Genomic DNA, 17202 nt, shown 5'->3' on the forward strand with positions numbered 1-17202 from the left:
GGATACAGCAGTGAGCAAAGCAGAGTCCCTGCCCTGCTTGAGGAGTTTACATAACAATTAAATATGTATGTAAGATGGTGATAAGTGCTGTGGAAAAATAAAGCAGAATAAGGGGGTATTAAGTTGCTACAGTATATTGGGCAATCTAGGTATTCCCTTGGCCTGTCATATTCTTTTTGTTGTTAAAGATTTATTTATTTATTTTATACTTATTTTTGGCTGCATTGGGTCTTTGTTGCTGTGTGCAGACTTTCTCTAGTTGTGGCAAGAAGAGGCTACTCTTCATTGTGCTGCGCGTGCTTCTCATTACAATGGCTTCTCTTGTGGAGCATGGGCTCTAGGCATGTGGGCTTCAGTAGTTATGGCTCATGGGCTCAGTAGTTGTGGCTCGCGGGCTCTAGAGCGCAGGCTCAATAGTTGTGGCGCACGGACTTTGTTGCTCCGAGGCATGTGGGATCTTCCCGGACCAGGGCTCGAACCCGTGTCCCCTGCATTGGCAGTCAGATTCTTAACCACTGCGCCACTATGGAAGTCCCTGCCTGTCATATTCTGATGTGAAAGGCTGACATTTGAGCAGAGACCTAAAGGAAGAGAGGGAGGAAAACAGCCAGTCTTTACAGTGGTCTGCAAGGCCCTAAATTATCTAGTTCCCACTTACCCTTCTAAGTTCCTTTCATACTTCTCTCTCCTTGCTCACAATATTCCAGTTATACTGACTGGCCTCCTTACTTTTCCTTGAACATTCCAGTCTCCAACATGCGACCTTTGCTCTAGTTTTTCCCTCTGCTTGCAACTCTTTCTGAGATGGCCATCTGACTAACTCTCACCTCTGGTCTTTGCACTTCCTGAAGAGGCCTCTCTGAACCCTATTTAGTACTGCATCCTGTCTGGTACCCCAGCCTAGCATGCCTAATCCCTTTTATGCTGCTCTACTTTTCCTCTTTCTCATAGTATTTATCACTGTCTAACAGTTACTGTATTATTTATTGTCTCTCCCCTCCCACCAATATAAGCTTCATTCACAAGGGCAGGGATCTATATTTGATATATTCATTTTTTAAAAGCATATCTCACATTTTAGGTTTTTTTCTGTGGAGTTTTTTGTTTTTGTTTTTAAATAAGTGGTCTCTATTCCTTATCATTACCAGCAAAGGTAAAAATTGATTAACTGTTAGGTAAAAGAATGTCTTGATTTTAGAGCTTTTAGTAAAGAAAATAATTATATGAAAGCAGGTGAATTATTAGATTTAAAAATAAATTTAAACAAGCCCAGATTCTTCGGACAACATTATCACCAAATCACTCTTTCATTTTACAGAATTTACCAAATTATTTTTCCTTGCTTATTTTTCCTTAGAATGCATAAACTTGTGAAACCTTCTACTGAAAAGAAATATGTGGATCTTACTGTGTCATTTGCTCCAGATACTGATGGAGATGAAGATTTACCTGGACCTCCAGTAAGATACTACTTTAGTCATGACACTGATTAACAGAAGTTGTCTTAAATTTAGGACTACTTGATTTTGGAAAGAATGCACTTATTCAGGAGCTTAAAGAGTCAGCTCATAATGCTATGGATTTCTCTTTGATGAAGCTTGATTTAAGGGAAACATCAGTAAAAAACTACAGTGAAGAATTGTAAAGCATTTTGAAGCATAGTATACACGTGTAGTGCTTCATATGTGGATGTGCTCACAAGCAACTTCGAACTGGAATGCTGTTTTATAATGCTTACCAAAAAATTGTGTATTAACCTCTTTGGATGAAAAGAAGGAAAAAAATATGTATCTAAGACCAGAAGAAATAAAAGATCAAGAAATTGAAAATAACAAATGCAACTATCCAAAAAGTTTAATCCCATTTTATGAATTTCTTTTTGTTTAGTATTTGAGGCCCATTTTTCTATACAAACAGTGTTTGGCTCCCTGCACCTCTCATGATGAGGCTTTGAATTTAACACCAATGGAGCAGGGATGGTAGCAGTGGATGAAGAGTGGTTACTCTTAAAACTTTAAAAGTTACAGTTTACTGACATGTTACCTCTGCTGATTTAACCAGAGTTTGTTATATCACTGTCTCCCTAAAATCAGGATCTTTTGCTGATAGCATCAGTGTTGTAAGTCATGAGTAAGCACATCAGATGACAGGTGTTAACTGGGACTAAATGTTAACAATAGCATATGGACTCTGACAACCCGCTTAGAGAATCCATGAATGTGAACAGATAAATATGGCTAGTCATTTGATTCTTTAGTATGCCTTCTAGTGTGGCTATTTTATTTATTTGGAACTCTAAACCTGATTGTCATAGTATATAAGACTAAAAGGTTTTGTAAAGGGAGTGTCCTTAGAAGTAGATGAAAAGTAGAAATTACAAAATTATCACTAGTTTAGTCTTGATTTTTTTTCTTCCAGCAGCCTAATGGACAGAAAAAATAATCATAAATTAATATTTTATTTTAAAGGGAAATGTATTATTTAATTCTACATTCCCAGAAAGGGAGTTGACAAAGATAAAAATTTATTTTTTTAGGTCTTTATTGATAGAAACTTTCTGTTTTCTGATATGAGCTATTGCATATGTTCATAGAAATGCTTTCATTAAAATAACATAAAGTGTACTCAACACTGTAAACTCAGTGAAAATAGCAAGTGTTTCTTTTATTTCCAGGGCTGTCATGCATTCTAAAGCAATTGGCATTTTGTAACCACAGAAAGTCATTTCCCTCTAGCTGCTTTTCTTCTGCTCTTCTGTTCAAACCATTAATAGGTACTTTGATAAATTAAAAACTAGATTCACATCAGTATTACTCCAATTTGGTATATTTTTATATTCTCTACTTAACTTTCCTTTTATTCCACTTACAAATAGTTTAAGTTACTTGGTCAACCAGCTGTATTGTTTCATTCTTTTGTAAAAGTATCATCCAATTGGGAAAATATATTTAGGAGTGGAGGGTGAATTTGTATGAATAAAGGGTAGTCTGCGTTGGAGGTGAGGATAAGTGGACAGGATGAGTTTAAAGGAAATGGCTACCTTTGAAATAAGCAGTTAATTTTGGTTCATCATATCCTACCCTCTCCCATCGTGTATATTGCAAATATAATGCTTAAAATTAATATTACTTAAAATTGAATCCAGGAATATCAAAGCTCTATGGCTTGGAACTTTAGAGGCTAGCAGCAGTTAAAAGCACTTTCCTATAAGAAGTCTGTTCCCACTTTTTTGTTTTGTGCTCTATGACAATAACTGATATTTTCCAGGTAGCCATTCAATAATTCTCAACTATGATCTAGTAGCTTGCTTATATTTGATCTAAATCTCCACATCTCTTCAGAAGTAAATTTAGAACAGAACCGTGCTATCAATTCTTATTTATAGAGATCAGTGCTTTAGCAGATATAAATAAAATCAGTAAGGATTAAGTTCATTTTGTGATTAAATCTGAAACCATATTGTCATTGCTTTTTTTTCTGTAACGGTTATTGCCATTAGTTTCTTCTGTATAGTTCTACTAGGTTGGAAAACCAGCGTGAATTTAATGACGGTTTTTTTCATTATCTGTTTTATTTCTGTACCATGAGATCAGTGCTGGTGATTGAAATACCAGGTGCAAAAATTAATGATTTGATTTTGTATGGTACCACTGAGTGATTTTTTACTTATTAAAAATAAATTAAGAAATTTGACAATATCTTTGTAAATCCTGTTCCATAGCTGACTCCAGAGATTCCAATTTTATTATTCATTTTGTGAGTAGTGTTGCTTTGGTGTTTCCTAGCTTTCGAGTTTTGCAATCATGGAGATAGAACACTCACTGGATGTGGAGAGACATTACTTCAAAGTGCTTTTAGCTCCTGGAAATTCTTTTAAAACAATTGAGAAATTGTAAAACCTAGAAGATCTGGTAAATCCCAGACTGTTGGTTGGGGATTTCCAAAGTCCATTCCTTTTTAGAGTTCAGAGCAGTATGTTACACATCTATAAGTTCCTCTAAATTGTCCCAAAGAACTTGGATGTAGATGTGTATCTTTATTTTTATTTTTTATGTGTCATGGCACTCCCTGGTGGTGCCAGTGATGAGACATAAAAACGTCAGCAGTGTTTAGAGTCCACTATTTTATAATTAGTAAAATGAAGACAGAAAGAAAATTATTCTCTTGAGATCTTGAGGGAAAATATTCTCTTGACCTAATAATCCTTTCAACTGCAATGAATATTATCAAAAATTCATTATGATTGTAAATATATAACCATTTAGTATACAGTCATTAGGTATGGGCTTAACTATTTTACTTTTAACAAATTCAAAACAAATCAGGAAGTTGCAATCTTGGGGGTCACAGGAAGTAATCAGTAGGTAATTTGTTCATTTTTGTCTTGCCTTGTCTTAGCTTTGTCTATTTAAGAAATATATATTCATATATATATACATATATGTATGTGTGTGTATATGTATATATTCAAGAGTATATAAATACAAATACACAGTTTAAGGAATAATTTTAAAGTAAGTACTTGTATAACCAGCTCTCAAATCAATAGAACATTGACAGCAGCCCAGAAACTTCCTTTGCGGTCCCTTCCCAATCACAACCAGCTTCCCCACACATAGCCTCTAGCAGTTAGCACTTTTCTACCTTTTGTGATAACTGTGTCTTTGTTTTTATTTATAGTGTTACCACCTATGTATGTACCTAAACAATACATACAGTTTACTTTTGTTGTTTTTGAACTTTATGTAAATAGAATCAATACGTTCATTTGTGGCTGCTTCTTTCATTCAACATGGGATTCATCCATGTGGTTGCTTGTAACAATACTTCATTCATAGTCATTTATGTATAATTTTACCTTTGCGTTAATATACAACTATTTATTCATTCTATTGACTGTGGACAATTGGGATGTTTGGGGGGTGGGTAATCACAGTTCCACAATGAACATTATTTTATGTATTGCCTAGTGTAACTAAGGTATATGTGCCTAGGAATGGAATTCTTTGGTCATAGGATATTCACGTCTTAAATTTTATTAGGTAATAACAGAGTTTTTCCTGAGCAATAGAGATGTCGTGTTTTCCCACTTTCCTCATCTCTGGTGTTAACAGATTTTTTTTTTTTTAATTTTGTCCATCTGTTGGATGTGCAGTTATATCTCGTTGAAGTTTTACTCTGCATTTCCCTAATTACTCTTGAAATTAAGCACCTTTTTATATGTTTGTTGGCCACTCTTTCTTTTTTGTGAAGTGACTTTTCAATTCTTTTGTCCATTTTTTGGTTGTGTTGGCAGATTTTTTTTCCTCCTTGATTCATAAAAGATCTTTATAAATCCTGTTCTTAGTTGGCTATATAATTGCAAATATTTTTTCCCACCCTGGCTTGCCTTTCCCTCTCTTTATGATGCTCTTTGATAAAAAGAATTTGTTAATGGTCAGGTACTGAGAAGTGTCAATTTTTTGTTTTAAAGCTAGATTTTTTTGTGAGTTTTAAAATAATTGTTCTCTAGAGCCACAAAGTCATGAAGATGATACTCCTCTATATTGTCTTCTAAAGCTTTAATTTTAACTTTCCCATTTTAAGTCTTTAATTCAAGAGGAATTAATTTTGTGTATGCTAGGAAGTGTCTCACCACCATTTACTGAAGTCCGTTCTTTTCTGCAGTGCCACCAAAGTCATATGTTATATCCATATATGTATATGTCTCTTGCTGGATTTCTTGTTCCTTCTTTTCTATCCGTGTGATGGTATACTTCTTCATCACGATAGCTTATATATTGTTTTTGATATTTGGCAGAACAAGTCCTCCCAACTTATTGTTCTATAAAAGTGTCTTGGTTATTTTTAGCCCTTTGTATTTTCAGTTCTCAAATTTCTAATTTCAAACATGCAAATCTATCACTTTGCAGCTTCTAATTGTCCTGCTGAAATTTTATATCTTTTACCTACCTGGACATGAAAAGCATGATTATTTTATAGTCTGTGTTTAATAATTCCCAAATCTGAAGCTCTCCTGGGGTCTCTCTTTATATTTTTGTTTCTGCTAATTCTTATTTATCTTGTATCCTTGTATGTGTGGTTATCTTTAATTGTATGCCAATATTGTATTTGAAAGCTTGCTTGTAGAAATATAGTTGACCCTTGAACAACACAAATTTGAACTGCCTGGGTCCACTTATGTGTGGATTTTTTTTCACTAAATACTACATACTACAGTATTATATGATTTGTGGAAATGGAACTTCGGTTACGGAGGACTGACTGTAAAGTCATAAGTAGATTTTCAACTGTGCAGAGGGTTGGTGCCCTAATTCCCATGTTGTTCAAAGATCAACTGCAATTTGATGCCCAATAAGACATTTTCATCCTCCACAGAGTTTTTGTATCTGCTCTACTAGGCACTTGGGCACTAGTAATTCAGGAACATTTTGACCCAATTTCAGAAACTGAGATTTTCTGAGTCATCCATGTGACTCAGAGCTGAGCTAACTGTACTAGTGCCCTTACTTCCTGTTAATCCTTACTTCAAAAACTCTTCAGGCTTACTAAGTGTGGATTTGTGTTACCAGAGCTAGTGCCCCCACCTCTTGGCTGGCACTACATTCTACCTTTGAATCTCAAGTCCCTTAGCTCTGCTCAGCTTCTCAGTAGCCTCTTAAAAATCTGCAAAATCTCCCAGGGTACAAGTGGTCACAAATGAAGAATTCATTTCCTTTATGAATTTCTATTTTGTCTCAGATATTAACTTGATAATTATTCACTAACTTAGCTTTCTAACATCATCCAATACTTTTTCAAATATATTCGAAATATTTCTAAATATTCTCAAGTGAGAATGTTAAATCCAAATTACTTAGCCCACTTTATTTCCTGTTGATTATGTGTAAAGTGTAATTGATATCTTTGTATTGCTTCTGTATCTGGAAACTTACTAAACTCTAATGATGCTTGTAAGTTATTTGCAAATTCTTTTGGATAGTCTACATAATCTTTAAATAGGGACAGTGATTTGTTTTTTCTAAGATCCAAATTTTGGTTTTGTTAATCCTCTCTCTGTTTGTTTTCTGTTTCATTAATTTCTGCTTTTATCAGTATTACTTATTTTTTCTATTTTGTTTGGAGTTTTTATTGTTCTTGTTTCTAATTTCTTGTGGTAGATGCTTACCTCATTCATTTTCAGCCTTTATTTTCCATTTTTCATTAGGGGTTGTTCCTCTTCAACTCTTGGGTTTTTTAGGAGAGTGTTCCTTCATTACCAACATAGAGTTTGGATTTGGGTTTTTTTTTAAAATCCAATTTGATATTCTTTGTCTTTTAATTGGAACACTAAAGCTATTTACATTTAACATAATGACTAATAGATTTATGTCTGCCATTTTACTTTATGGGGGTTTGTTTTTTGTCTAGCTTGTTCTATGATTCTTTTTCTCTATTTTCTTGCCTTTTTAAATTTGTATTTACTTTTGTTTTTTAATTCCATTTATGCCAATTATTAACTGTCTCTCAATTCTAGACACCCTTCTGTATTCTGGAACTTTGCAAACTATATTTCTCCTTCACCATCTAGCTTCCTTTAGGTTCCACAAATAGGGGGCACTAGAAGGAGACTGGAAAGCTGGAGAACGGGAGAAGAGACTTTGACTATTGCCATTTGCTTCCTGATCACCAGCATCACCTCAGCAATGGCTTTTCTCCCAGTAGTTGTGGTTGGTTCCCAGGCTCTACCTTTTTTCTGGCTCTCTGCAGGGTATCTGTTCTAGGTTTCCAGGTTCTAATAATCCTACTTTCTTCCCTTTAATAGTTGTGTCCCTTGCCGACATTTTGACTTCTCACAAAACCTGTTTAACCAATTCCTTATGTTAAATTCTTTCTTAATATAAATAATATGGTTTCTCTTTTCCTGAACTATACACATTTTTTTCTTTACTACTCTAGTGGCTTTTATCTTTTGATGATTACCCTATATTACAACATGCATATTCAGATTAAGTCAGACTAAAGTTAATCATTATCTTTACATTTTGGAAGATTATAATTTCCAAAGACAGCCACAGCGATATTTGTAGTCTCACATGCTTTTCTAGAAGCTTGCCACCCCGCAACCACCATCAAGCAACAGAATGTTGCCACTTACTTTGAAACAAGAATTTATGACTACCTCAACTAATACAACAGAATGCAGCGTTTGTAATTGTACAACTTCAAGGTTAGATCATAAAAGATTATATGGCATCTGCATGGCTGGCTCTCAATCTCTTTTGCTTGCTCTTTCCCTCCTGGAAAGCTCACCCTTGTAATCCAGATACCATGTTGTGAGGAGGCCTAAACTAGCCCCCAGGAGAGAAACTGAGACCTACAGAGAAACTGTAAGAGAAACTGCTAACCTACAGTCAGCATCAGGTGTCAGACATGAGTAAGCAAGTTTTCAAGTGATTCCAGGCCCCAGACTTCATGGAGCAGAGACAAGCCATCCCTGCTGTGCCTTGCCAACTTCCAGCCCCACAGAATCTGTGAACATGGATTGTTCATGCAACTTAGTTTGGGGATTATTTGTTACCCAGATGTAATAACTAGAACAACTATCTAACTAGCAGCTTGCATACTATGGTCATATATTTTATTTTTGCATTTTAATTCCATTGTCAAGTACTTCAACGTCTTTTAATTCTATAGACTTTATTATTTTCTTATATAGCCAATGTTTATATTTACACACACACATATATATCACTTTCTTTACTCTTTATTCTCCTTTGTGCCTCAGGCTTACCATCAGATGATCAATTTCTTTCTACCTGAAATATTTCCTCTAGAATTTCATTTTGTGACAGTCCACTGGTAGCATACTTGCTCATGATTTTTTTGTCTGAAAATATCTTTATTTTGCTCTCATTCTGCAGAGGTATGTTTGCTCAATGTAGAATTCTAATTTGGCCTTTATTATCTTTCAACATGTTGGAAATATTTTTCTACTCTCTTACGACTTCCTCTCTGGCTCTTGAGTCAACTGTCAAGCTAAATATTGCATCTTTAAAGCAATTATCTGCTTACGTTGTATGTGGTATAATTATGTGTCTGGGTATGGATTTCTTTTGCTAATCCTGTTTAGGATTTGTTCAGCTCTTTGAATCTAGATTTGTGCCTTTTGTTAGTTCATTACTCCTTCACATATTGCCTATATCCCCCTTCTCTTTTCTTATAGGAGGATTCTCATTACACGTGGCAGACTTACTCTGCCTGCCATATTTATCACCCTCTCTTCTGTATTTTCCAATTGTTTTTGTCTTGTCAGGATTTATACTGTATAATTTCTTCTGACACATATTCTACTTTACTTCTCTTCATCTGTTTCGTACATACTTACTATTAAATCCATCCATTTTGTTTTTAATTTTGGTTGTATTTTTCAGTCCTAGAAGTTCTATTTGGTTCTCTTTTTTTCAACTGCTGGAACACTTTTTATAGTTTCCCATCCTCTGCACATATTGTCTAACATCTATTTAAACTGTGAGGGCCGTTTTATGGTTTCATCAATTTCAATTTCTGCAGTTTTTGTGGCTCTTTTCCTGTTGTTTCTCCCAGCTCAATGTGTTGGTGGCCTTCTATTAGACTCTCCACCTTAGTCAGGCCCTGGGCTTTGATTTCTTTCTCCCTGTTCATTCCTTTCACTTTATTGCAGTCAACCACTTTGCCTCACTATCTTCAAGAGTCCATTTCTTTAAGTGTCCTATATTAAGAACTGCATTTCTTTTAGATTGCAAGAATTCATTCTTAACATTTGAGATGGTAACAAATTAGAGCTCTTGAGTCTCTTGTTGCTTATCTGTATTTGGACTAACTTAATTGTGAGGCCCTTGAGAATAAGAGATAGATAGGTCGATCTTTTGTAATCTATGCATCAGTTAACAGTTGATATTACAGTAGATTTCAGAGAAGTATTTCACAAACTTTATTGTGTGTAGTAAACTTTATTGTGATGTGTTTTAAAAGAGCAGATTTCTCGGGCTTCCCTGGTGGCGCAGTGGTTGAGAGTCTGCCTGCCAATTCAGGGGACACGGGTTCGAGCCCTGGTCTGGAAGATCCCACATGCCGCGGAGCAACTAGGCCCGTGAGCCACAACTACTGAGCCTGCGCGTCTGGAGCCTGTGCTCCACAACAAGAGAGGCCGCGATAGTGAGAGGCCCGCGCACCGCGATTTATTTATTTACAGCCGTAAATAAATAAATTTAAAAAAAAAAAAAAAGAGCAGATTTCTGGACCAACCCCCAGAAATTAATTCACTCAGTCTGAGGGCAGCTCAGGAGTCTGCATAATTTTAGGCATCCTAGATAACTCATTGAATGAGTTTGCTAGGGCTGCCATAACAAATACCACAGACTGAGTGGCTTAAACAACAGAAATATATTTCTTCAGTTGCAGAGGCTAAAAGTCCAAGATTGATGTGTCAGTAGAGTTGATTTCTTCTGAGGCCTTTCTTGTTGGCTTTGTTGATGGTCATCTTCTCCCTCTGTCTCACGTCGTCTTTCTTCTGTGTGTGTTTGTGATCTACTCTCCTCTTCTTATAAAGATACATCTTTATAAGGTGTTGGAGCTAAGAGGACCTTAAGAATCCGTTGCTAACCCCTTCATTTTTTCAGATGAAGAAACCAAAGAAGCCAAACATTGAAATAATTAGAACCAGTAGTAGAATATAAGCCATATCTTTTGATTCTTAGTTGATTCCCAATTTGAATGACCATCAATTTAGGAGCCTGTTTTTCAAGAAAAAAAAGTTTATGAAAAAATGTCCCTGAGATTTTGGTTCAGTAGATCTTTTTTGGGCTGAAGAATTAGTATTTTTAAGGAATTCTAAGTGATTAGTCTCATACTGTGTTGTATTTGTGAAATGGGTGATTATGTAGCCTTTTACCATCCTTATAAATTAATGATTTTTACAAAAGGAGGTTATGGGTTGACTTTGAGCCAGCAAAGAGACAACTTGAGGGAAAACATGGAAAATGATCAATTTCACTAATTTCCAATAACCAAAAAGTGTGGCATAGAGTATTTCCACTGGGAAAGGACTTCTCCTAGTACTTTTCATGTCTCTGGTTTTTAGCTGGGTAATTAAAATAACTTACGTTTCATAAATCGGTCAAATCAGATTTTAACAAAATCTTGTGAAGCTTTTTTGGAATTGCTAGAATTTATGAGAACTAGAGGATCTGCTGTGGAGATCGTATAGAGGTAAATGTATTAAACTGAAGCCCTGGGAAATAAAAACTCCATTTAGAAAGGACCATATGTTTTCAACTTATATCAGTGCATGGGAATGCATATATCTTTGAGTTACCCTCACAGCCATATACTATGGTTTTCTAGTGAATTGTTTTCATTCTGATAAGATAATGAAATTGTATGCTGCAGTGTTTAATTCTGGTATCCAAGTAAGTGACTTTGTAATCAGGATCAGGAGGATAGAGATAATTTTCTTTAAAAGTAATATCTTCCTTTTGAAAATAATAAATTACCAAGATACATGAAAGTATAATAGTTTTACCATTTTATTTTATGCAATATGTAGATTTTTCTTCAACCTCTCTCTTCTCCCTTATGTGGTGGGTTCTTGGCCTAGAAATTGTGGGTGGGAAAGCTTGATTGAACCAATGTTGAAGAGGGTAGTTCTTTATTTTCAACATGAACAATTTTCCTGCTTGTACTTGAAAGCTTCAGCAGTATGTGTCAAAATGGATTTTCACCTTTTTTGTAGTTTTTCTTAGAAAGTCCTATTTCCACTCTCATTTACTCTTCCAGTTTACTCTTCCATCATCATTCTGCTTTTGAAAGAAAATATATTACTCTACAGAAGACAGTGTGACAATCTGAAGTCTCTCTTCATGTTTCCTTCTAACTCTGTTCATCTGTCATTCCCTGCTCCTATAACAAGGGAATCTAAAATGCAGGGAGGTTGATAATTTGTTCCTGATCACAAAGCAAACTGAACCAGTTCAGCCACCAGAATAATAGTAATAGCAGAGAACTAAACTAAAGAAACCACTGCCTAAGTCCCAGGCTAATTCCTGAGATATACATGCGTAAGAGAGCCCCAAAGCAACATACCAAAGGTTTTGAAACTGAACTGATATTGGAAGACTTCCAGAGAAAGTAAGGCAAAATTAGTTCAATCTAATCAGGATGATTGCCTGCTTAAAAAAAAAATCTCCGGAGGATTTTAATAGGACCCAGAGGCTCATGACATAATATTCAAATTAAAATATCCAAGATACAATTCAAAATTGGTAAACAAAGAGGCAAAAAAACGAGACCACTTCTTAAGGGAAAAGACAACAGATGCCAACACTAAAATAACCAAGATATTGAAATTATCAGAGATTTTGAAGAGCTATGCTCCATGAAGTAGTGATAAATATTCTTGAAACCAACAGTAGGATAGATGTTCTCTACAAAGAAAGAAAAATTACACCAAGCAGAAATTTTCAAAATAAAAAATCTGAAATTAAAAAGATCCACTGGATAGATTGAGTAGAAGTTCTTCAAGTTGAAGATAAATGATACCACAGGAAAAAGAGCAATAGGTGGGAGTTATCTAGATAATAATAGACTACTTTTCCCACATTCTTCAATATGTTTATAACAATTGAAAGCAAAAATTATAATGCTTGTTGGGGTTTTAAATGTTAGGTAGATGTAATATATATGACAACTATAACATGGAGGGGAGAGTAAAGGGACCTATATGGTTGCAAGTCACGATTGGCTACAAACAAGTTACAGTTGCAACCCACCCTCAAGATACAGGGTTTACACAGTGTGTGAATACCAGGAAATGGGAATCATGGTAACCAATAGAATATGGCAAAGGTGATGGGATGTCAATACCATAGTTATGTTACATTGCATAAGACTCCACCTTGCTAGTAGATTTGCTCAATAGTCCCTCCTTCCTTCTCCCTACCTCCACCTCCATTGGTATCTTTGAAGAAGCTGGCTTCTGTGAATCCTAGAGCTGCAAGAAGTCAGTTCTCCAAACAACCTGATTTGAAAGTGGATCCTTCCAGGTCAAGTCTCAGATGAAAACCCAGTCCTAGCCAACACCTTGATCGCAACTTTGCAAAAGCCCCAGCTAAGCCAGGTCCAGACTCCTAACCCACAGACACAGGAAAGGATGGAGTGAGGGGAGAGAGAATATGAATATACGCAAATATTTATCACTGGAGCTGCAGAACCACTAAGAAGGTTTTTTAAAGAGGTTTCAGAAATGAACATGGATTTGGATTTTAAGCTTCACTTAACTAGCTTCGTGTGTGACTTCTTTAAATGTATGTGAAAACTAAAGTGTTGCTTTTCTTGATTATAAAATGGAGATAGTATATCTTCCTCATAAGATTCTTGGGAGCAATAAGACGAGATGATTCATGTAATCCTGGCTCTTCACATAGAGCCTGGAATGTAGTACATGTACAGTTAATTGTGATAGTCCTTTTGTGTTTCTGAGAATGACAGTTTTCCTCTGGGAAACAGAGAATATTGCTTCCTCCTTCCCCAATGCTATGCTTAGGCATTCAGCCATCCATTTATTCCACCAACATCCATCAGTTTCCACTCTGTACCAGGTCCTGGGTCAGCAGACTATTTATTGAAGACACAGAAGAAATGAACCAATTCCTTGAAAGACACTACCAAAATACTCTCAAGAAAAAAATAGATAACCTAAATTGTCCTACATCTAAATTCAATTAAAGACACTGAATTCATAGTTTAAAACCTTCCAGCAAAGAAATCTTCAGGCCTATAGGGTGAATTCTACCAAATATTTAAGGAAGAAATAATACCAATTCTACACACATTTTCAGACTATAGAAAAAAATAGAATACTTCTCAGCTCATTTTTTGATGCCAGCATTGCATTAATACCAAAACTAGACAAAATTGTTTTGAAAAACATAATATATATGATCAAGTGTATATATGCAAGGCTGGTCCAAAAATGGAAAATCTATCAATTCACCATATTAATCAAATAAAAGGAAAAATCATGATCATCTCAATAGGTACAGAAAAATCATTTGACAAAATTCAACATCCTTTCACGATTCAAAAACAAAAATAAAACTACTTCAGCAAACTAGGAATTGAAGGAAACTTCCTCAGTTTGATAAAGGGCATTTTAAAAATAATAATAATAATAAACTATAGACAACATCATACTTATTAGTGAAAGGTGGAATGTTTTTCCTTTAAAACTGGGAGCAAGACAAGGATGTCCACTCTTACCATTTCAATTCATCATTGTTCTAGACAGTCCAGCCAGTAGGTACAATAATACAAGAAAAATAAATAAAAGGTATCCAGATTGGACAACATGAACTGAAATTGTCTCTAGTCACAGATAACATGATTTCTATATATAAAATTCCAAGGAATCAACCAAGAAAAAAGGCGTTTAGAAATGAATAAGTGATATTAGCAAAATCTTGGAATACAAGATCAATATATAAAAATTATATTTCTATATAATACCAACGAACAATTGGAGTTCAGAATTTTTCAAACAGTACCATTTAGAGTAGCACCAAAAAATGAAATACTTAGCTATTAATCTAATGAAATATGTGCAGGCTCTGTATGCTGAAAACTACAAAAGCATTGTAAAAGAAAGACAACATAAATAAATGGAAGGATATACTTCTTTCTCGATTGGAAGACTCAGTATTCTCAAGATGTCACTTCTCCCTGAATTGATTTATAGATTCAACAAAATCCAAATCAAAACCCAGGAGAATTTTTCTGTAGATAACAACAAGCTGATTCTAAAACTTATACTAAAAGGCAAAGAGACTAGATTGGTCCAAACAATTTTAAGAAGAATAAAGTTGGACTTATACCTCTTGATTTCAAGAATTACTGTAAAGCTACAGTAATCAAGATAGTGTGCTGTTGGCAAAAGGGTAGGAACATAATCATTGGAAACTGATTCAGAAAAAATATGTTGAATCGATTTTTTATGAAAGTGTAGAGGCTATTTAATGAAAGGATGATCTTTATAAACCAATGGTCCTAGAACAATTACATATCTAAATGCAAATGAACCTTGACTCATCCCTCACACCTTAAACAAAAATTCCAAATGGATCATAGACCTAAATTAAAACATAAAACTAGGAATTCCCTGGCGATCCAGTGGTTAGGACACAGCACTTTCACTGCCAGGGCCTGGGTTCGATCCCTGGTCGGGGAACTAAGATCCCGCAAGCTGCATGGTATGGCCAAAAATAAATAAAACTGTAACACTTCTAAAAGAAAACATAAGAAAAAAGTCTTCATGATCTTGGGTTAGGCAAAGAATTCTCAGATACAACACCAAAAGTTCAATCCATAGAAGCAAAAATTGATAAATTGTACTTCATCAAAATTTAAGACTGCTTTAAAAAAGATGCTGTTAGAAGAATGAAAAAAAATTTGTTAATCACATATCTGACAAAGGACTTGTATTCAGAATATGAACAGAACTGTCAAAATTCCACCATAAGAAAACAACCCAGTAAAATTATGGGCAAGATATTTAGGCATATATTTTGCCAGATTAGATATATGAATGGCAAATAGCACATGAAAAGATGCTCAGCATCCTTAATTGTTAGGGAAATGCATATTAAAACTACAGAGATACCACTACAAACTTAACAGTAACTTTTTTTTAAACATCTTTTTTGGAGTATAATTGCTTTACAATGTTGTGTTAGTTTCTGCTGTATAACAAAGTGACTCAGCTATATGTATACATATATACCCATATCCCTTCCCTCTTGCGCCTCCCTCCCCCTCCATCCCACCCTCTAGGTGGTCACAAAGCACCGAGCTGATCTCCCTGTGCTATGCAGCTGCTTCCCACTAGCTAGCTATTTTACATTTGGTAGTGTATATATGTCCATGCCACTCTCTCACTCCGTCCCAGCTTACCCTTCCCCCTCCCCATGTCCTCAAGTCCATTCTCTATGTCTGCGTCCAGAATAACTTTTTTAAAGATAATATGAAGTGCTGTCAAGGATGCAACCAGAGCTCTCAGACATTGATGGTAGAGATGTAAAAAGGTGGGACCACCTGTGAGAAGAGTTTTACAGTTTCTTATAAAAAGTTAGACACATACTTATATGACCCAGTAATCTCATTCCTAGATATTTTACCAAAGTTAAATGAACACTTATTTTCACACAAAAATCTGCATATGAATATTTATATAGCTTAATAATTTCACAAAACTGGAAACAACCCTAATATATTTAAATTGGTGAATGGATAAACAAACTGGTACCTCCCTACAGAAAAAGACTATTCATAAATAAAAAAGAGTGAGCTCTAATACACAACACTTGTGTGAATCTATACATTATAATGAGTGAAAGAAATCAGTCTCAGAAAGTTCCATACTGTGATTCCATTTACATGATATTCTGCAAAAATGTTAAACTATAGGAATGGAAACAGATCAGTGGTTGCCAGGGATTGTGTGTGAGAAGAAGGGTTGACTAAAACCGAAGAACATAGGGCTTTTTTTGAGATGGTGCAACTTTCTGTGTCTTAATTGTGGTGATAGTTGTCAAAACTCATAGAACTATACACCAAAAAGAGAATTTTATTTATACAAATTAGGTAATTTTTTAAAAGAAAGGAAGAAAAATAACCCCTGTACATAAGATATATCACACTTGGAATCATTCAGTTCACAGCTTCTTCTATATGAAAAGCTCCAAAAGGGCCATACTTTGTTCTCAACACTAAGAATTCCTAGCCCAAGTACATGCAGCTACCCTTCCCTCCTTAACTACTCCGAGTTCTCATGTGAGAGAACATGGGCTAACCTCCTCCAGGATTAGAGACCACATGAAGAGAGTGGTTCAGCCAGCCCCAGCTGACCACGAGCACCAGATGTGCAAATGAGCCCAACTTGGACCATGAAGCTCCAGTCAAGCCACCAGCTGGTTATAGTCCTGTGAATGACACCAAGTGAGACTAGCAGAAGAACTGCCCAACTGAATCCAATCCAAACTGCTGATGTGCAGAGTCGTGAGTAAATAAAACGGTTGTTGATTTAACCACCATGCTTTAGGGGCGGTTTGTTACACAGCATTAGATAACTGACACAATATCATCCATAGAGGAGGCAAATTATATTGGATCCCTCACCCCTTTTTTAAAAAA

At 35.3% G+C, this 17202-nt stretch overlaps 1 protein-coding gene across 2 annotated transcripts in view; it reads left to right on the plus strand.

The window, feature by feature from the left end:
• UBA6 (ubiquitin like modifier activating enzyme 6) overlaps nucleotides 1-3698 on the plus strand; it is an 80061-nt gene extending 76363 nt beyond the window's left edge. The window contains exon 32 of one of the 2 annotated variants that reach the window (XR_009540303.1): nucleotides 1358-1498. Coding sequence is in view for 1 of the 2 variants with exons in the window: in XM_060148081.1 (XP_060004064.1) it covers nucleotides 1358-1493 (136 nt within the window). In the remaining variant the exon portion in view is untranslated. Of the gene's footprint in view, nucleotides 1-1357 lie in introns of both variants that reach the window. The other variant, XM_060148081.1, reaches the window with a different exon arrangement.
• The last annotated feature ends 13504 nt before the right edge of the window (nucleotides 3699-17202 follow it).

Source organism: Lagenorhynchus albirostris, chromosome 4, assembly GCF_949774975.1.
Source record: "Lagenorhynchus albirostris chromosome 4, mLagAlb1.1, whole genome shotgun sequence".
NCBI lineage: Eukaryota > Metazoa > Chordata > Mammalia > Artiodactyla > Delphinidae > Lagenorhynchus > Lagenorhynchus albirostris.